General features: G+C 39.7%; 1 protein-coding gene across 10 annotated transcripts in view; it reads left to right on the forward strand.

Moving 5' to 3' along the window:
- The window catches only part of LOC128688508 (utrophin), a gene marked incomplete at its 5' end in the record, with an annotated part of 1,206,544 nt that overhangs the window by 67,500 nt on the left and 1,116,330 nt on the right, over positions 1-22,714 (forward strand). For 9 of the 10 annotated variants that reach the window (XM_070084560.1, XM_070084566.1, XM_070084565.1 and 6 more), the window contains 4 exon segments: positions 11,526-11,675; positions 12,145-12,270; positions 12,514-12,687; positions 12,946-13,089. In XM_070084560.1, coding sequence (XP_069940661.1) covers positions 11,526-11,675; positions 12,145-12,270; positions 12,514-12,687; positions 12,946-13,089 — 594 coding nt within the window. 10 annotated transcript variants of the gene reach the window in all.

The following is a 22,714-nucleotide window of genomic DNA, read 5'->3' on the forward strand; positions in this document are numbered from 1 at the left end:
CCCTCTTCAGCCCTCTGACTAATACTTTTAGTAACTCCACACCTCCTAATTTCCACACTACAAATTCTCTGCATAATATTTACACCACACATTGCCCTTAGACAGGACATCTCCACTGCCTCCAGCCTTGCTGCAGCATTTACAACCTATGCTTCACACTCACATAAGAGTGTTGGTACCACTGTATTCTCGTACATTCCCTTCTTTGCCTCCCTGGATAACGTTTTTTGTCTCCACAGATAGCTCAGTGCACTACTCACCTTTTTTCCTTAATTACTTCTGTGGTTAACTTCATCCTTCATAAACCCATCTGCTGACAAGCCACCTCTCAAATATCAGAACACATTCACTTCTTCCATACTCCCTCCCTCCAATGTGATATCCAGTTTTTCTTTATCATAATCATTTGATACCCTCATCACCTTACTCTTATCTATATTCACTTTTAACCTTTTACCTTAACACACCCTCCCCGACTCATCCACTAACCTTTGCAACTTTTCCTTAGGGTCTCCCAAAAGTACAGTATCATCAGCAAAAAGTAACTGTCAACTCTCATTTTGTATTTGATTCCCTGTAATTTAATCCTACCTCTCTCCCCAATGCCCTAGCATTTACTTCTTTTACATCCCCATCTATAAATATGTTAAACAACCATGGTGACAGTACACACCTCTGTCTAAGACCTACTTTTACTGGGAAGTAATCTCCCTCTCTCCTACACACCCTAACCTAGAGCCTTGCTATCCTCGTAAAAGCTCTTAAGTAAGGTTATCTTGTTGGCAAAAACATGTTAGGGTTACCCTCTATAGACCATCAAGTTATGCTTGAGTATATACTGTATATATATTCAGTTAGATTTTGCTTTCAGTAAGTGTACTGCATTTCATGTATTTTATATGCCTGTGATCATGCATTATGTTCCATTCCTTATTAAATTTAATTAATCTAATTTTTGGTTAAAATTTTCTGCTTGATAGTGGGAAATAATGAAATGAATTTAAATAAATTAATTTTGCTGTTTGCTACTGGTCCTTGCTACACGTCTTTCTTTTTATGTCTTGTTGATTATTTTAAATTTATATATTTTTTATTTTAATTCATAGCTTGTTCATTTTTGGAACTACAGCATTTGCTGTACACTTTCTAATCATCATTGTCCTAACCCAGACTACAGGGTATTAGAATTATAATTTTATATACTATTGTGTATTTTTTTTTTTTTTTTTTTCGTGTGTGTGTGTGTGTGTACACTTATTTGTACTCTCCTATTTTGTGGTTTCAGAGGTAGTTTCTAAGCTCTTGCTTGGTTCTGCATCTTAACTTGCCACTTGCCAGATTCACTGCCTTGTAGCCTCAGGGTTTTATTGTACCTGCTCTTAAAATTTTGTATGGTGCCTGCCTCCACCACTTCCTCATCGAGATCATTCCATTTCCCAACCACCTCTGAAGCTGAAGAAATACTTCCATCTGCATCTTTAAATTTCAGTTGTGTCCCCAAGTTTCCATTTCTCACCTCTAAGATAGAATGTCTCTGACTGTCATGCGTGTTGTCATATCTTGCCTGGCTCTTCTGCTTAAAGTTGTTAGATTCAGTTCCTTGAGCCTCTCCTTGTATCTCATTCCATTTAGCTCAGGAACAAGCCTGTTTGCATACTTCTGCACCTATTCCAGTTTCTTAAAATTTTTTCTCAGGTGCAGGTTCCATGCAGGTGCTGCATACTCCAAGTTGGGCTTGATGTACTGTGTGTTATATAAAGGGCCTGGTATGACTCTTTGTTGAGATTACTGTAAGCTACTTTTAGATTTGTCAGATGCATTGGCTGTATAGGTTATTTGGCTGATATGAGCCTCTGGCAATATACCAGACACTATACCCACCCCTAGGTCTTTTTTCTCTTTGAGTGAAGTCTGCAGCCTGTTTTCCTAGTCTATTCCTCATTTCCAGTCTTGTTCCTCCTCCAGTTTTCACGACCCTGCATTTACTGGGGTTAAATTCAGGTAACCACTTACCTGGCAAATCTTGCAATTTGTCCAGATCCATTTAAGGCTTTACCCTATCCTCATTTAATTTTATTTGCTTCATCAGTTTAACATCATCAGCAGTAGAAAAAATAGCTGAATTAGTCCCATCTGGAATGTCATTCAAATACATCAGAAACAGTACTGGTCTTAACTTGCAAAACCCCACTAGTTACTCTTTCCAGTTCTGATGTCACTTGCCTGACAATCACTCTTTCCTTTCCCTAAGATACTCTTCGATTCACCAAAATATTTTCTTTTTCATTTTTGCCTCCACTTCAGATTTTTAACCCAGCTTCTTGTGGGGTACATCATAAAATGCCTTCATTCAGTCTAAGAAAATGCAGTCCACCCATTCTTTTCTCTCTCTCTCTCTCGCTCTTTTTTTTTTTTTTTTTTTTTTTTTTAAACAGGGTTTGACAAGGTTAGGTTAAGGATCCCTAGCTTTATTGACAAGCTATTTACAGGTTAAGGATTCCTAACTTTATTGACAAACTAAGAGCTGTTACCTACATCAGCTCATATGAGAGCATTTTTATTGCTATGAAACATACAAGTAGGGAACAGAAGGAAGTTGGAGCCATCTGTGGGCCAGCATTTTCATCTGATCAGCTGACTTTACCTTGTTGACATCATAATGCTGTACAAATTTGTTCCATACTTGAGTCATCCTGGGGATAAATGATCTCAGATGAAATGATGTTCTGGAGAAGGGTACAGCCAGAGTGAGGTTGCTGCTTTCTGCCGATCTTGTGGTATAGAAGCTTGCTTCATGCTGTCCTTGAAGTGGATCCAGATGTGGTACTTTGACAATATTGGCCTTGTACGTAACAGTAAGGCCACCCACATCCCTCCTGTGTTGAAGGCTCTGCCGAAATAACAGATCTATCCAGGATTGGCCCAGGTGAGAGATGAGACGTCTTGCTCTGTTCTCTACTCTGTCAAGCAGTTGCAGATGAGAAGGGGGGGCAGGAAAACCAAGCAAGTGGAGCATACTCTAGGTGTGAGCGTACTTGTGCCTCATACAAAATCTTGCAACCCCTGCTGTCAAGCAGATGCGAGATACGGCGAAGTGCTGTAAGCTTCCTGGCTGCCTTGTTTGCAAGATTTACAACCTGGTTTTTCATGGTCAGTTTGGAGTCAAATTTCACCCCAAGGATATCAACACACACACACACACACACACACACACACACACACACACACACACACACACACACACACACACTCACACTCACACTCACACTCACACTCACACTCACACTCTCACACTCACACTCACACTCACACTCACACACACACTCACACTCACACTCACACACACTCTCTCTCTCACACACTCTCTCCATTCTCTCTCTCTCTCACACACTCTCTCCATTCTCTCTCTCTCTCTCTCTCTCTCTCTCTCTCTCTCTCTCTCTCTCTCTCTCTCTCTCTCTCTCTCTCTCTCTCTCTCTCTCTCTCTCTCTCTCACTCTCACTCTCCATTCTCTCTCTCCATTCTCTCTCTCCATTCTCTCTCTCTCCATCCTCTCTCCATCCTCTCTCTCCATCCTCTCTCTTTTTCACACATCTATCAGAACTTCATCAAAGTAGTAAGCAGTCTGCAATCTCTGAATCCATGCTGCTTAGTGTTTATGAAACTACTTATCTCCATGTGTTCAACCACTCTCTCTCTGATAATTTTCTTCATTTCCTTGCAAGGTATGCATGTCAGAGAATTGGTCTGTAATTCGATAGTTCCTGCGTGTCTCCTTACTTAAATATAAGGACTGTCTTCCAGGGTGACAGCTTGTCAGGTCCCATTTCCCTTTGATGTGTTTAACTCATATTTTTTTTTCACTTTCCTTATTGTTTGCATGGCATCCAATTTCTTTGTACTCTTTTCCCAAGGCTTTCTGTTATTGGCCGTTTCCACTGAGAAGACCTCTTTATGTTTGTTATACACTTGGCAGACTTCCTTGTCATTTTTTTTGAGAGCTGCTCTTCTTCCATCTTCTGCCAAATCACTTATTTTGTCTTTTACTGTCATCTTTATTCTGATGTGGCTGTGAAGCAGTTTTGGTTCGGACTTTACCTTTGCTGCTATATCATTCTCAAATTGCTGTTCAGCCTCTCCAATCGCCCTTTCATGTGCATTTCTGGCTAATCTCTTTACTTTCCTGTTTTCATCCATCCTTAGCTTTCCATAGTGTTTCCATGATTCTCTGTGTAGCATCCTTGCATCTCTGGTTGAACCAGGGGCTCTTTGGTTTTGCTGTTTTCCATTCTTGTGGGTATAATGAGCTGTTGGAGTGTGAGCAGAGTAATTTTGTGAAGGGATTCAGGGAAATCAGTTAGCCAGACTTGAGTCCTGGAAATGGGAAGTACAATGCCTGCACTTTAAAGGAGGGGTGTAGGATATTGGCAGTTTGGAGGGACATCTAAACTGTTGTATCTGAGTGCCTCTGCAAAGACAGTGATTATGTATGAGTGAAGGTGAAAGTGTTGAATGATGATGAAAGTTTTTTCTTTCTATTTAGGTTTTTCCTTCTTTTTGGGTCACCCTGCCTCGGTGGGAAATGGCTGACGTATTAAAAAAAAAAAATGGGTATGATGATGATGATGTCTGCTTCTGGGCAGAGCAGTACTCCATTATCTCATGTGCTGACTTTTCTTTCAGTTTCCTTTCCCACTATACTGCATTCAGGAATTCATTTATTCCCCTGAAGTTCCTTCTTGTAAAGTTTGTCTTCTTGCATACTGCTCCTGCTGATTTTCATTTTACTTTTTAGTTCCACCAGGTATTTGAAGTTCAATATTGTATGGCTGCTAGCACTGAGGGGTCTCTTCATATTTTATTCACCTATGTCCGATGTACTTGCAGTAAATACTATGTCCAGTTTTACTGACATATTTCCTGCTCTCTCTTGTCATGTCTTTAACATGCTGACATAAAGTTGTCCTCAACTGCCTCTAACTTAACCCTTCACATTTCTGGTTCCCATGTGGGTCCTAGTTCTCACAATCTATTTCTTTATGGTTGAAGTCACCTATGATAAGTAGCTTTGCTTTATTCCTATACACACTCTTAGCTGCTAAGGTTATGGTGTCAACAATTGCTTACTTGTTATATTCATATCCTTGTCTCGGCCTCCTACTGCCAGGTGGCAGGTTGCAAATCACTGCCACTACTACTACTATGCTTCCCCCAGTCATAATTGGGCCCACTCTGTAGTTGCTTGCTGCATTTTCTGTTTATCCCACTCAGTGTCAAATGTAGCTTTTCTAGCACATCTCATGGGAGTGGGAGAAGGTAGGACTTTGGTTGATGTGTGCATCACTGCACTTGGAGTAGTCAGGGATAAATTTGTTGACACTGAAGGGAAAAGGAAAGGGTGTGGGAAATTTTAGCTCCTGGCCTTGCCGCTCAACTTGCCTCGTGGGCCCTATCTTACCTGCTCTTAAAACTGTGTATGGACCCTGCTTCCATCGCCTCCTTCTTAAAAACATTCCACTTCTGACCACCCTGAGACTGAAGAAATATGCCCCAACACCCATGTGGTTCATCTATGTCTTTAACTTTCAGCTGTGCCCCAGAGTACACGTTTCCAGCCTCTCACACATCCTCTCCCTGCCTACCCTATGAATTCCTCTGAATATTTTGTATCTTGTTATCATGTCTCCCCTGTTTCTTGGTCCTTCATTAGCCTCTTGCCTCTTCTCATAGCTCATACTCCTTAACTCTGGAACTAGTCTCATGGCATACCTCTTCATTTTCTCCAGTTTCTTAGCATGTTTTTTTCATGTGTGGGTTGAATGTCATTTCTGCATATTACAAGATGAACCTGACATTTGTTGTATAAAGTAATCTGAATGACTGTTGAGATTCATGAAGGCTACTCTCACATTTATCAGATGAGCATTGGCTGCAGAAGTTATTCAGGTGTGTGTGTGTGTGTGTGTGTGTGTGTGTGTGTACTCACCTAGTACTCACCTAGTTGAGATTGCAGGGGTCAGGTCCACGCTCCTGGCCCCACCTCTTCACTGGTCGCTACTAGGTCACTTTCCCCAAACCGTGAGCTTTATCATACCTCTGCTTAAAGCTATGTATGGATCCTGCCTCCACTACATTGCTTCCCAAACTATTCCACTTCCTGACTACTCTGTGGCTGAAGAAATACTTCCTAACATCCCTGTGATTCATCTGTGTCTTCAACTTCCAACTGTGTCCCCTTGTTGCTGTGTCCCATCTCTGGAACATCCTGTCTTTGTCCACCTTGTCAATTCCTCTCAGTATTTTGTATGTCGTTATCATGTCCACCAGTGTTGTCAGGTTGATTTCCCTTAACCTCTCCTCGTTAAGGGACTAGTCTTGTTGCAAACCTTTGAACTTTCTCTAGTTTCTTTACGTGCTTGGCTAGGTGTGGGTTCCAAACTAGTGCCGCATACTCCAATATGGGCCTAACGTAGACGGTGTACAGGGTCCTGAACGATTCCTTATTAACCCTTTGGGGGTTACAGACGTACTAGTACGTCTTACAACCCAGGGTTTTTGACGTACTAGTACGCCTAAATTCTAGCACCCTCAAATCTAGTGAGAGAAAGCTGGTAGGCCTACATATAAAAGAATGGGTCTATGTGGTCAGTGTGCACAGTATAAAAAAATCCTGCAGCACACAGTGCGTAATGAGAAAAAAAAAACTTTGACCGTGTTTTGGATTAAAACAGCGACTTTGCACTGTATTTTTGTATGGTATTTATTGTTGTATTCTAGTTTTCTTGGTCTCATTTTATGGAATGGAAGACATATTACAGAAATTGAGATGATTTTGACTGGTTTTACAATGAAAAGTACCTTGAAATTGAGCTCAAAGTAGCAGAAATGTTCGATTTTTACCAAAGTTCAAAAGTAAACAAATCATGCCAAGCGTCCAATACACATCAACTGACGAGTCTAATATTCTTTCACAAGTGCGCTGATATTATTTATACCATTTTTACAATAATGCGGTAGTCTGCATAACAGTAAATCTTATTTTTTTTGTAAGAATAAAAATTCAAAGTGGAAAGCCAAAGAAATACAAGAGGGGCCTGGGGATGTGACTAACGAACAGAGAACTTGTTAGTTTAGTGCTAGGAATGTCTTTCTTGTTTATTCTGGACCCTATTCGAAAATTGGCATCTTTTGAAATTTGTGTGAAACTGGCAAAATTGCTAAATTCTGACCACTTTATTGGATAGTTGAAATCAGTAAATGGGTGGTTTCTTGTACTCACTCAATAGAAAAAATGGAGTTCTAGCGAAATAGTTATGATTTTTGTTGACTAGTACCCTGGAATTGGCCGAAAATAGGGCTCAAAGTGGGCAAAATCACTGATGCGTAAACATCGTTGAGACCACTAACTTTGCGAGAGCATAATTCCGTAAGTTTCCCATCAAATTTCATACTTTTGGTGTCATTATGATCGGGAAAAGATTCTCTATCTTTTCATAAGAAAAAATAATTTTTTTTTTTTTTTTTTTTGAAATCTGGCCAACCCTGAGAACAAGTCTCTGAGAGGACCTATCGACCCCCAAAGGGTTAAGATGTCGGAATGCTGTTCTGAGGTTTGCTAGGCGCCCATATGCTGCAGCAGTTATTTGGTTGATGTGTGCTTCAGGAGATGTGCCTGATGTTATACTCACCCCAAGATCTTTTTCCTTGAGCGAGGTTTGTAGTCTCTGGCCCCCTAGACTGTACTCCATCTGCGGTTTTCTTTGCCCTTCCCCAATCTTCATGACTGCACTTGGTGGGGTTGAACTCCAGAAGCCAATTGCTGGACCAGGTCTGCAGCCTGTCCAGATCCCTTTGTAGTTCTGCCTGGTCTTCGATCGAATGAATTCTTCTCATCAACTTCACGTCATCTGCAAACAGGGACACTTCGGAGTCTATTCCTTCCGTCATGTCGTTCACAAATACCAGAAACAGCACTGGTCCTAGGACTGACCCGTGTGGGACCCCACTGGTCACAAGTGCCTACTCTGACACCTCGCCACATACCATGACTCGCTGCTGTCTTCCTGACAAGTATTCCCTGAGCCACTGCAGTGCCTTCCCTGTTATCCCTGCTTGGTCCTCCAGTTTTTGCACTAATCTCTTGTGTGGAACTGTGTTAAACGCCTTCTTGCAGTCCAAGAAAATGCAGTCCACCCACCCCTCTCTCTCTTGTCTTACTGCTGTCACCATGTCATCGAACTCCAGTTGGTTTGTGACACAGGATTTCCCGTCCCTGAAACCATGTTGGCTGCTGTTGATGAGATCATTCCTTTCTAGGTGTTCCACCACTCTTCTCCTGATAATCTTCTCCATGACTTTGCATACTATACATGTCAGTGACACTGGTCTGTAGTTTAGTGCTTCATGTCTGTCTCCTTTTTTAAAGATTGGGACTACATTTGCTGTCTTCCATGCCTCAGGCAATCTCCCTGTTTCGATAGATGTATTGAATATTGTTGTTAGGGGTACACATAGCGCCTCTGCTCCCTCTCTCAGGACCCATTGAGAGATGTTATCCAGCCCCATTGCCTTTGAGGTATCTAGCTCACTCAGAAGCCTCTTCACTTCTTCCTCGGTTGTGTGTACTGTGTCCAGCACTTGGTGGTGTGCCCCACCTCTCCGTCATTCTGGAGCCCCTTCTGTCTCCTCTGTGAACACTTCTTTGAATCTCATGTTGAGTTCCTCACACACTTCACAGTCATTTCTTGTTGTCTCTCCTCCTTCCTTCCTTAGCCTGATTACCTGGTCCTTGTCTGTTGTTTTCCTCCTGATGTGGCTGTATAACAGCTTCGGGTCAGATTTGGCTTTCGCTGCTATGTCGTTTTCATATTGTCATTGGGACTCCCTTCTTATCTGTGCATATTCATTTCTGACTCTACGACTGCTTTCCTTATTCTCCTGGATCCTTTGCCTTCTATATTTCTTCCATTCCCTAGCACACTTGGTTTTTGCCTCCCTGCACCTTTGGGTAAACCATGGGCTCATTCCTGTTACCCTTGGGTACAAACCTCTCCTCAGCCTCCTTGCACATTACTGCTACATATTCGATCATCTCATTAACTGGCTTCCCTGCCAGTTCTCTGTCCCATTGAACCCCATTCAGGAAGTTCCTCATTCCCGTGTAGTCCCCTTGTGTGTGTGGGTTTGTGTGCTTGCCTATGTGTACTCACCTATATGTAGTTACAGGGGTTGAGTCTTAACTCTTGGCCCTGCCTCTCATCTTGCTGCTTGACAGATTCACTCCCTCCTAATGTATGTGTGTATGTGTGCAGGGTTTATGGTGGGTGAGCTTCAGTTCTTGGTCGTGCTTTACTTTTGAATAATTGATGTGATCGAACCCTGTTATAGCTCTGTGAGGGTGTGTATGGTCTGGCCATTAACCCTTTCACTGTTATGATTTAAAAAAAAAATAATAAAAAATGTATCTTCTAAAGTGATAGACAATCTTTCTCTAAAGGTAATGACACCAGAAATGTGAAATTTGAGGGAATTATGCAACAAATAGTTGGTGGTTTGGGCACAGTTTACACATTAGTGATTTCACTCACTTCGAGCCTATTTTAGGTCAGTTACCTTCCTCAGACTGACCCAGTTCTTAGCTGGTTTCACTAGTATGCCTTTCATCCTACCGAATGGAATGCATAATAGCTTGTAAAACTAGAAAATGCCCAGAAGACTGTAATTTGGCTAGTTTTACACAAAATTCAACAAATTCTAATTTATAAACAGGACTCCAAAATAAACACTGTAGGCATTTTAACCACTAAAGGAACCTTTCCACTGTTCACAGAACAGGTTTCAGACCTTTCCTATATGGCTTTCCATTTTGAATTCATCATCACATAAAAATATCAAGAATTTTACCCTATATCTCGGGTTAATAAAATATAACCAAGAATGATTGGTCATGGTTTAGGCCATCCCAATATTTGAAGTAGACCTATTAAACACCCATAAAGCAAACCAATGGGGAAGGGGTAGCAGGGCCTCTACCCTTCCTCATGAAAATCGCCAAAAATCGAATATTTCCAACATTATGAGGCCTATTTCAAGCCATTTCCAGTCTGAAATTGGCCACATTACACTAGGATGTCTTCTATTCTGTCAATGGTTACCAAGAAACAACCAATAAAACAGTGAAAACCACCTTAAAACATGCCTCAAATTTACTGTTTTAATCCAAACACGAAGTCAGAGGTTAGTTGTTCTCATCATATACTGCATCGGGCACAATTTTTTTATACTGTGTACATGCACTGCACAGACCCATTCCTTCAGGCCTTGGCCAAAATTTACCAGTCATAGCATAATTGAGGGCCCTACGATTAAAATGAGATTTACACGAGTGACTGTGAAAGGGTTGATAACAAAGCTTTCTTTATATGTTTCTGCTTGGATTGATATGGGACTCTCATTACCACTACATTATTAAGAGCTGGTCATACTCATATGGTAAATAATAGAACATTTTTTGTTCAGTTTTCTAAAGGTTATTCCTACATTTGTTATTTTAGGAAACTCCACTGATGTTATTGTTTGCGTGTCTGAAACAGGTTTGGTGTGGTTTCTGTTTTCACATTTTTTTCCCTGCTTGAACTCATGAGATGCTCCTTTTCAGGAGTTACACTGTTCTCATTCTCCCATTCTCTACTCACTTTCATTACTTTGCAGTTTGCTGGGTTTGAATTCTCATGGCCACTTCAGCATTATTGCAGCTTGTCTAGGGTTTCCCATAGTTTCCCAAAGTCATTTTCTATTCATATTGTCCTTATTAGTTTTGCATCGTCTACAACACAGGTAGATTTGAGTTATCAGACTTACTCTGGTGGGTCATAAGACTGTTAGGCTTGGTGTACATAGATACAATGCAGGTTAAAATAACAAAATAGGTATATGACACTAAAGTTATTGTATAAAACTTGTTTGAAGTGTTCAGAAAACTGTATGGGTAAAAACAGACATTAAATAATGTGTACGAGTAAAATACATAAGGAATCACAAGGAAAAGATGAAAAGGAATGGTTGGGGAAAGAGGAAGAGTGAATGTTTGCTGCGCATAGTGTAGGAAAATTATAGCTACACGAAGACTCCATATACAACCCCATTACAGTTGGGAGAGAGAGTGTAATAGAAATAGGTACTGTACCATAGTTAGTTAATATGAAACCAACATCAGATTGTAAAATTAGTTATGCTGAGGAATGGAAGTATATTATTGTGCAGATATTTGCTTAGGATACATTATGATAAGTTGGAAATATAAACACATATGCAGTATAATGTGATCCTTTATTGACAATGTTTCACCCACACAGTGGGCTTTTTCAAGTCACACACAGAAAAAGCCCACTGTGTGGGTGAAACGTTGTCAATAAAGGATCACATTATACTGCATATGTGTTTATATTTCCATTGTGTCGGTATTTTATACCATTTATTTCCATTATGATAAGTTAATGTTAATATAATGTGTCTTTTTAATTCAGGCAAGTGAACAACAGTCTGGGTTAGAAGGTTGTGTACAAGAAGCCCAGGCATGGGAAAGAGAGTATGTCAGTGTTCTGGATTATCTAGCACAGTCTGATTTAATCCTCACTCAGGCTATCACCAACCAGATACAGGTGGATCAAGTCCAGGTAAATGTTTAAATTTTTTAAACCAAAATATTAACTATATGGTTAACAATCCAGCGGTTTACTAATTAGTTACAGCGTCTTTATTGCATACCTAATAGTGATTTCTCTCATTCCTAGATTAAAGTAGGCAGGAGTTTTTTTGGTTAATAAAGTTGAAGTTGAGCATATACATTTTTTGTTTGGTTTTAATTGGCAAAATTTAATTCTGTATATTCCACAGGATTACATATTTGTCTTATATTAGAGAGTGTAAAGGCTAATTTTCTTGTAAATAATACTGCAGTAATTTGGACAGTGTTTGAAAGTGCAGTTTAATTGTATAATATCTTTTAATTCATGTTACATAATATAACAGACTTTTTTGCACTCATTTATTGCATATTATTTATTATTAATTAAAAAGTTTAATATCTGATTTAAAGAACTCCTTGTACTAAACAGTTTAAGATTAATAACAACAAATTTCAAGGTGCAAGAAGAGCTGTTGACACAGCAAGTTGTGCTTAAGAAGATGCAGACACAGGTTGAAGTCTATCATAGTCAGGGCAAGACAGAAGCAGCACTACGACTAGAAGACCAAATTGCTCATCTACAGGTTGGTTCTTTCCATCACTACTCATCCCTCCCAACCTTCTTACCTACCCCGTTTAACCTTACCCCTCCTCAATCTTTGTCTTGTTCTTCAGTTATATTTTTGCTTAATAAATATTCTACACTATTCTACCAGTTTTACTTAAGTTGTTTTGTTTAGTGTGACTAGTGAAAGTTAAAAGCTTCTATTCAGTGTAATTATTACAATTTTGAGAATAACCTTTTAATGTATTCTTCACTTTTTCAGAAAAAATATGAGGAGATTGAAATGAAATTGCAGATATGCCAGAAGCCAAGTGATTTTGATACACGTTTGACTGAGGTGAACCAGCAGCTGCAAGAAATTGGTCAGAGAGTTCATCTAGTAAATATGGATTCTGGGGACCCTGAGGGGATTCAAGAACAACTAAATCAGTGTTTGGTAAATTGTAGAAGGCTAAGTAATTGATGTATATATATATGGTATTTTCTGTAAGTGTATGATGACAGAGTAGACAGCTCATGATTTAGCTTGTTACTCTGTTTTGTTATCCAAAAGCATGGTTCTCTGGTTTGATTTTGCTGACACTAGGCTTACATCTTTTTATGACACTTTTTTGTTTTTTACAGTACATACTTTCTTTTGCAAAGTATTATTTTTACAATTAGACAGTATATAGTTATTTTATATCTTTTACAGGATTTGTATCAAACACTCAGTGAAGTAAAATCAGAAGTGGAAAGCGTGATAGCAACAGGCCGTAAAATAGTTAAAGAAGGGCAATCTTCAGATCCAGATGGCCTTACTCTTCAGCTAGACCAGTTGAAAGCACTTTATAATAAAGTTGGTGTTCCATATATTTTATATGTTGAACCTTTAACTGAATGAAACCTTTACTAGAATTGTCTGAGCTTGTGAAAATAGAAATACAGTAGCTAGCAACTAGCAGTGGTATGTGACTAGCAAACTGTTGCTGTGTTGCCTATTATGTTACCCCTAATTCTAGGTAATTTCATCATATTAACTCAGGCATTAAAGTGTAGATTGGATTATTAAAAAATTATTGTTGTGCACTTTCATTACAAATTTTTTCTTCAGTGAGTTGCATATGTGTTACTGAACCTGTATGTTTCTTGCACATGATCATTAATTTGTAGATAAGTGGTATAAAATACTGACAGGATGTTAAAATAAAGACAAATGCAGTATAATGTGATCCTTTATTGTCTATGTTTTGCCCAAACAATGGGATTTATCAGGTCACAAACAGATCTGTTTGTTGTTTGATGAAGCCTATTGTGTAGGCAAAACGTATTTAATAATTTCCTTAAAATGCATTTGTCTTATTTTTCCATCATCAATTTCCACATAGTTTTTCTTTCTAATTTGTGTGCAAGTAATTCTTTCAACATTATTTTTTTTTACATCATTGCTAAATAACTTACATTACTTTATTTTTTTTTAACATGTTGGCTGTTTCCCACCGAGGCAGGGTGACCCAAAAAGAAAGAAAAAACTTTCATCATCATTCAATGCTCTCACCATTATTCATACATAATCACTGTTTTTGCAGAGGCACTTAGATATGACAGTTTAGATGTCCCTCCAAACTGCCAGTATCTCAAATCCCTCCTTTAAAATGCAGACATTGTACTTCTGATTTCCAGGACTTAAGTCCGGCTGACCGTTTCCCTGAATGCTTTCACAAAATATTACCTTGCTCACACTCCAACAGCTCTTCAGGTCCCAAAAACCATTCGTCTTCATTCATTCCTATCTAACACGCTCACAAATGCTTGTTGGAAGTCCACAAAACCTCATTTACCCTTTCCCTCCAACCTTTCCTAGGATGACCCCCTACCCCTCCTTCCTTCCCCTACAGATATATATGCTCTCCAAGTCATTCTACTTTTTTCCATTCTTTCTAAATAAGCAAACCATCTCAACAGCCCCTTTTCAGCCCTCTGATAAATACTTTTAGTAACTCCACACCTCTTCCTAATTTCCACACTAGGAATTCTCTGCATAATATTTACACCACACATTGCCCTTAGACAGGACAACTCCACTGCCTCCAGCCTCCTCCTCGTTGCAACATTTACAACCCAAGCTTCACACCCATATAAGAGTGTTGGTACCACTATACTTTCATACATTCCCTTCTTTGCCTCCATGGATAACATTTTTTGTCCCCATAGATACCTCAATGCACCACTCACCTCTTTTCCTTTATCAATTCTATGGTTAATCTTATCCTTTATAAACCCATCTGCTGACAAGTCAACTCTCAAATATCTGAAAACATTCACTTCATCCATAATCCATCCCTCCAATGTGATATCCAGTTTTTATTTATCAAATTGCTTGATACTCTCATTACCTTATTCTTACCTATGTTCACTCTCAACCCTTAGATACCCATACATACCCTTACATACATAGTTGGGGTTGTAAAAGAGGTAAATGCTAGGGTGTTGGGGTGAGGGATGGGATTAAATTATGGGGAATCAAATACAAAATGGGAGTTGACAGTTAATTTTGCTGATGATACTGTGCTTATGGGATATTCTAAAGAAAAATTGCAAAGGTTAGTGGACTAGTTTGGGAGTGTGTGTAAAGGTAGAAAGTTGAAAGTGAACATAGATAAGAGAAAGGTGATGAGGGTATCAAATGATTTAGATAAAGAAAAATTGGATATCACATTGGAGAGAGAGAGTATGGAAAAAGTGAATATTTTCAGATATGTTTATGGGTTTATAAAGGATGAGGTTAACCATAGAATTGATGAAGAATAAAAGGTGTGTGGTGAGTTGAGGTATATGTGGAAACAAAAAACGTTTTCTATGGAGGCAAAGAAGGGAATGTATGAAAGTTTAGTGGTACCAACTCTCTTATATGGGTGTGAAGTTTGGGTTGTAAGTGCTGCAGAAAGGAGGCGGGTGGAGGCAGTTTAGATGTCTTGCCTAAGGGCAATGTGTGGTGCAAATATTATGTAGAAAATATGGAGTGTGGAAATTAGGAGAAGGTGTGGAGTTAATAAAAGTATTAGTCAGAGGGCTGAAGAGGGATTGTTCAGGTGGTTTGGTCATTTAGAGAGATTGGATCAAAGTAGAATGACATGGAGAGCATATAAATCTGTAGGGGAAGGTTGGAGGGAGGGGGTAAAGGAGGTTTTGTGGGCAAGGGGCTTGGACTTCCAGTAAGCGTGATTGAGTGTGTTAGATAGGAGTGAATGGAGATGAATAGTTTTTGTGACCTGATAAGCTATTGGAGTGTGATCAGGTTAATATTTAGTGAAGGGATTCAGGGAAACCAAATATTTTTATATAGCCGGATTTGAGTACTGGAAATAGGAAGTACAATGCCTGCTCATTAACCCTTAAACTGTCCAAACGTAGATCTAAGTTCACTCGCGTGACGCTCCGAATATTTGGAAAACAAAAAATTGCTTTTTTTTTTTTCTTTAAAAATGAAGAGCACATTTTCTTCATATTATAGGATTAGGTGATACATATTTTAAGAAAAAGAGGATAAATAAGTATACAAGATATGATGTAGGGCAAAATGACAGTAGTTTGTTGGATTATGTATTGGTGGATAAAAGACTGTTAAGTAAACTTCAGGATGTACATGTTTATAGAGGGGCCACAGATATATCAAATCACTTTTTAGTTGTAGCTACACTGAGAGTAAAAGGTAGATGGGATACAAGGAAAATAGAAGCATCAGGTAAGAGAGAGGTGAAGGTTTATAAACTAAAAGAGGAGGCAGTTAGGGTAAGATATAAACAGCTATTGGAGGATAGATGGGCAAATGAGAGCATAGGCAATGGGGTCGAAGAGGTATGGGGTAGGTTTAAAAATGTAGTGTTAGAGTGTTCAGCAGAAGTTTGTGGTTACAGGAAAGTGGGTGCTGGAGGGAAGAGAAGTGATTGGTGGAATGATGATGTGAAGAGAGTAGTAAGGGAGAAAAAGTTAGCATATGAGAAGTTTTTACAGAGTAGAAGTGATACAAGGAGGGAAGAGTATGGAGAAAAAGAGAGAGGTTAAGAGAGTGGTGAAGCAATGTAAAAAGAGGAGCAAATGAGAGAGTGGGTGAGTTATTATCAACAAATTTTGTTGAAAATAAGAAAAAGTTTTGGACTGAGATTAACAAGTTAAGGAATCCTAGAGAACAAATGGATTTGTCAGTTAAAAATAGGAGAGTAGAGTTATTAAATGGAGTGTTAGAGGTATTGGGAAGATGGAGGGAATATTTTGAGGAACTGTTGAATATTGATGAAGATAGGGAAGCTGTGATTTTGTGTATAGGGGAAGGAGGAATAACATCTTGTAGGAGTGAGGAAGAGCCAGTTGTGAGTGTGGGGGAAGTTCATGAAGCAGTAGGTAAAATGAAAGGGGGTAAGGCAGCTGGGATTGATGGGATAAAGATAGAAATGTTAAAAGCAGGTGGGGATATAGTTTTGGAGTGGTTGGTGCAATTATTTAATGAATGTATGGAAGAGGGTAAGGTACCTAGGGATTGGCAGAGAGCATGCAGAGTTCCTTTGTATAAAGGCAAAGGGGACAAAAGAGAGTGCAAAAATTATAGGGGGATAAGTCTGTTGAGTATACCTGGTAAAGTGTATGGTAGAGTTATTATTGAAAGAATTAAGAGCAAGACGGAAAATAGGATAGCAGATGAACAAGGAGGCTCTAGGAAAGGTAGGGGGTGTGTAGACCAGGTGTTTACAGTGAAACATATAAGTGAACAGTATTTAGATAAGGCTAAAGAGGTTTTTGTGGCATTTATGGATTTGGAAAAGGCGTATGACAGGGTGGATAGGGGAGCAATGTGGCAGATGTTGCAGATGTATGGTATAGGAGGTAGGTTACTGAAAGCAGTGAAGAGTTTTTACGAGGATAGTGAGGCCCAAGTTATAGTATGTAGGAAAGGGAGATTATTTCCCAGTAAAAGTAGGCCTTAGACAAGGATGTGTGATGTCACTGTGTTTTTTTTTTTTTTCAACAAGTCGGCCGTCTCCCATCGAGGCAGGGTGACCCAAAAAAAAAGAAAGAAAATCCCCAAAAAGAAAATACTTTCATCATCATTCAACACTTTCACCACACTCGCACATTATCACTGTTTTTGCAGAGGTGCTCAGAATACAACAGTTTAGAAGCATACACATATGAAGATACACAACATATCCCTCCAAACTGCCAACTGTGGTTGTTTAATATATTTGTAGATGGGGTTGTAAGAGAAGTAAATGCCAGGGTCTTGGCAAGAGGCGTGGAGTTAAAGAATCACACATAAAGTGGGAGTTGTCACAGTTGCTCTTTGCTGATAACACTGTGCTCTTGGGTGATTCTGAAGAGAAGTTGCAGAGGTTGGTGGATGAATTTGGTAGGGTATGTAAAAGAAGAAAATTGAAAGTGAATACAGGAAAGAGTAAGGTTATGAGGATAACAAAAAGATTAGGTGATGAAAGATTGGATATCAGATTGGAGGGAGAGAGTATGGAGGAGGTGAATGTATTCAGATATTTGGGAGTGGATGTGTCAGTGGATGGGTCTGTGAAAGATGAGGTGAATCATAGAATTGATGAGGGGAAAAGGGTGAGCAGTGCACTTAGGAGTCTGTGGAGACAAAGAACTTTGTCCTTGGAAGCAAAGAGGGGGAATGAATGAGAGTATAGTTTTACCAATGCTCCTGTATGGGTGTGAAGCATGGGTGATGAATGTTGCAGCGAGGAGAAGGCTGGAGGCAGTGGAAATGTCATGTCTGAGGGCAATGTGTGGTGTGAATATAATGCAGAGAATTCATAGTTTGGAAGTTAGGAGGAGGTGCGGGATTGCCAAAACTGTTGTCCAGAGGGCTGAGGAAGGGTTGTTGAGGTGGTTCAGACATGTAGAGAGAATGGAGCAAAACAGAATGACTTCAAGAGTGTATCAGTCTGTAGTGGAAGGAAGGCGGGGTAGGGGTCAGCCTAGGAAAGGTTGGAGGGAGGGGGTAAAGGAGGTTTTGTGTGCAAGGGGCTTGGACTTCCAGCGGGCATGCGTGAGCATGTTTGATAGGAGTGAATGGAGACAAATGGTTTTTAATACTTGACGTGCTGTTGGAGTGTGAGCAAAGTAACATTTATGGAGGGGTTCAGGGAAACCGGCAGGCCGGACTTGAGTCCTGGAGATGGGAAGTACAGTGCCTGCACTCTGAAGGAGGGATGTTAATATTGCAGTTTAAAAACTGTAGTGTAAAGCACCCTTCTGGCAAGACAGTGATGGAGTGAATGATGGTGAAAGTTTTTCTTTTTCGGGCCACCCTGCCTTGGTGGGTCAGTACTTACCGAGATATGAGACCGTGAAGTTGGCTCTGGATGTTCACCTGACGGCAACATCGACTCCTGCCGCTTGCAGAAGTGTTGCCGATATACCTTTTTTTCTCATTTTTATTTTAATTTATATATTTTTTATGTTCTGATAATTACAATTTATAATAATTCTTGTTATTTCATAGCCAATCTTTGTTCTGACACTAATATTAGGTACTGAAACAGTGCTCAAATAGTCACAATCACATTGACAGGTGAACATTTACACCTGCCTGGGTCATTTACAATTGTCTAAAAATATGTTCAAAGTATTTATAGGTCCCAGCAATGTTTTACATATCCTGGCATATATCTTGAAGCATGGTGTTGTGAAAAGCATCCCTATACTGTTGACAGCCCAGTGACATTGGATAAATGCCCACTGCTCCAGCTAACCCTCTCTGTATTTGTTATCATTGTTACACACAAACGTGTCTTGTCTCTCTGTCTATTTATCTGTTTGTCTGTCTATCTGTCTGTCTATCTTTGCCTGGAATTTTTGGGTTATCGTAGGTTATTTACACTATGTATAATAACTGTACTTATGTGTGCATGTGAGAGAGAGAGACATAGAGATATAGACAGTTACAGAGATATAGATAGACAGCCAAAGCCAACTGAAGCCAGCCAAAGCCAGCCAAAGCCAGCGAGCCAGCCAAAGCCAGCCAGCCAACTAGCTTGCCAGCCTGCCAAATACATAAGAAAGAAGGGACACTGCAGCAGGCCTACTGGCCCATGCAAGGCAGGTCCATCCCCCCCCCCCAGCTTAGACCAATGACCCACCTAGTCAGGTCACATCCACTGAAGGAAGGAGCACAACTTCAGACCTAGTAGCACAAGCTAGTCAGGTCCAACTCACACCCACCCACACTCACTCATGTACTTAGCTAACCCTTGCTGTATTTGTTATCACTTACACATGAACATGTCTGTCTATCTATCTGTTTACCTGTCTGTCTCTGCTTATCTGTCTTTCTGTCTATCTGGAGTATAGTACGTATATCAAACTCCTTGAATTATGGTGTTATGACATCTGTTGACAGCCCAGTGACATTTGATAAATGGGCACTCAGGGAACCTTGGCTTTATTTGTTTTCACTGATACACACAAACATGTTTGTCTGTTTGTCTGTCTGTCTATCTTTGCCTGGAATTTTTGGGTTATCCTAGGTAATTTACACTATAATAACTGTACTTAATGTGTGCATGTGAGACAGATATATAGATAGACAGAGATATAGACAGAGAGTCAGCCAGAGACAGCGAAAGCAAGCCAGCCAGCCTGCCGAGTACATAAGAACATAAGAAAGAAGAAACACTGCAGCAGGCCTACTGGCCCATGCAAGGCAGGTCCATGTCACTCTCCAACTCCTCCCCTTCCCCGATGTAGACCAATGACCCACTTAGTCAGGTCACATCCACTGAAGGAAGGAGCATGACATCTGACCTAGTAGCACAAGCTAGTCAGGTCCAACTCACACCCACCCACACTCACTCATGTATTTATCTAACCTATTTTTACTTTCCTCTTAAAATGGGAGTGTTAATGCGACATGACATCAGTGAATCCTGGTGTTTGCCACACTGTTTGCTCTAGCTGGCACTCAATTGAACTGGTGCTCCCATAAGGTACTAAGTGCTCCCCGATTTTTTTAACCCTTTGACTGTCGCGGCCGTATATATACGTTTGCGAGGTACCGTGTTTGACGTATATATACTCATAAATTCTAGCGGCTTCAAATCAGGCAGGAGAAAGCTAGTAGGCCCACATGTGAGAGAATGGGTCTGTGTGGTCAGTGTGCACCACATAAAAAAAATCCTGGAGTACGCAGTGCATAATGAGAAAAAAAAAAACTCCGACCGTTTTTTTTAATTAAAATGCCGACTTTGTGGTCTATTTTCGTATAGTATTTGTGGTTGTATTCTCGTTTTCTTGGTCTCATTTGATAGAATGGAAACTATATTATAGAAATGGAGGTGATTTTGATTAATTTTACTATAAAAAGAACCTGGAAATGGAGCACAAAGTACAGGAAATGTTTGATTTTTGCCGATGTTCAAAAGTAAACAAATGATGTCATTGTCCAATAAATGTCCAAATAGCCATTCTAATACGCAGTCATGAATGGGTTGATGTAATTTTTACTATTATTACAGTATTGCAGTAGTCTGCATAACAGTAAACCTTCTATTTTTTCTTTGAATAAAATTTCAAAATAAAAAGCAAGAGTAATATCACAGGGACCTGGAGACATGACTGATGAACAAAGAAAATGTTATTTTAGAGCCAGGAATGTCTGCATTGTTCATTCTGGACCTTATTTTGAAATTGTCGTATTTTTTAATTTTCGTGAAATTGGCCAAATTGCAAATTTCTGACCATGTTATTGGGTAGTTGAAATCGGTAAATGGGCAGTTTCTTGTACTCAATCGATAGAAAAAATAGAGTTCTGAAGAAATAGTTATGAGTTTGGTTGACTGGAATAACGGAATTAGCCGAAAATAGGGCTCAAAGTGGGCGAAATTGCCGATTTTTAAATATCGCCGAAGTCACTAACTTTGCGAGAGCGTAATTCTGTCAGTTTTCCATCAAATTTCGTTTTTTTGGTGTCTTTACAATCGGGAAAAGATTCTCTATCATTTCATAAGAAAAAATAATTTTTTTTTTTTTTAAATTTTGCGACACCAGGAGACACCTCAGGATTTGGGGTTGCGACAGTCAAAGGGTTAATACTGCGCACAGAGTGCACAGACCCATTCTTTCATGTCTAGGCGACTCAAGCCTATTGTGCCAAATTTGAAGGAATGAAAAATAAAACATTGATCTATGTTTAGAGCGTGCAAATGTAGATCTATGTTTGGATATTGGCAGTTTGGAGGGATATACAGTGGACCCCCGGTTAACGATATTTTTTCACTCCAGAAGTATGTTCAGGTGCCAGTACTAACCGAATTTGTTCCCATAAGGAATATTGTGAAGTAGATTAGTCCATTTCAGACCCCCAAACATACACGTACAAACGCACTTACATAAATACACTTACATAATTGGTCGCATTCGGAGGTGATCGTTATGCGGGGGTCCACTGTATTATATATCTTTATATATGCTTCTAAACTGTTGTATGTGGGTGCCTCTGCAAAAACAGTGATTATGTATGAGATGAAAGTGTTGAATGATGATGAAAGTATTTTGTTTTTGGGGATTTTCTTTCTTTTTGAGTCACCCTGCCTCGGTGGGAGATGGCTGACTTGTTGAAAAAAAAAATTAATCCGTTTCATACACCCAAAAATAATAACAAAAAATACATTTTTTAAAGATTAAATATAGTTTTACATACACAAAACATTGAGAACTAAATAAAATAAATAAACATTTAACTCACTATAACATACCTTTATTGAAAAGTCTTGTTGGCTTATGGAAGACAGAGAAGAGGAGAGAGGGGGGGTACTGATTAGTGTTTGGGAGGGGAATCCTCCTCTGTAAGGACTTCAGGTATCAAAGCCCTCTCTGGGGGTTACTTCCCTCCCTGCCTGCTAGACTCCCTGCATGTCTGCTACACTCCCTGCCTGCCTGCTATGCTTCCTATCTCCCTGCTATACTCCCTCCCTCCATGCTGCACTCCCTGCTTGCCTGCTACACTCCCTACCTCTCTCCACATCTTCCTTTGTTTGTGATCTCTTTTTCGTTAACATGTTTACCTGTTTTGCCACATCAGCTTCCTTGATTTGTTCTTTCTTTGCCAGGATAGAAGTGATTGTTGATTTGGATTTCCCATACATCCTGGCAAGTTCTAGCACTCGAACACCACTTTCATATTTTTCAATAGCTTCTTTCTTAAGTTGCATCATGTTTCTCACTTTCTTTACCAAAGAAACTTTACTAGGAACTTTCATTGGGCCCATAGTGGCTTATTTCACAGTTGCATTTAATAAACAAGCACAAAACCCAATGGATTTTAAGGAAATGTTTGGATGAATGCGTAGAGTATATGTTCTTTCACCAAGAGACACAGGGAGACTTACTCACCTACGCAGGGGCGTCCCAGCGGGCTGACATGTGTAATACGGCCGATTTGCAAGGCACTGGCTGAATTAAGGAGCAAAATTTCG

Source organism: Cherax quadricarinatus, chromosome 13 (assembly GCF_038502225.1).
Source record: "Cherax quadricarinatus isolate ZL_2023a chromosome 13, ASM3850222v1, whole genome shotgun sequence".
Lineage (NCBI taxonomy): Eukaryota > Metazoa > Arthropoda > Malacostraca > Decapoda > Parastacidae > Cherax > Cherax quadricarinatus.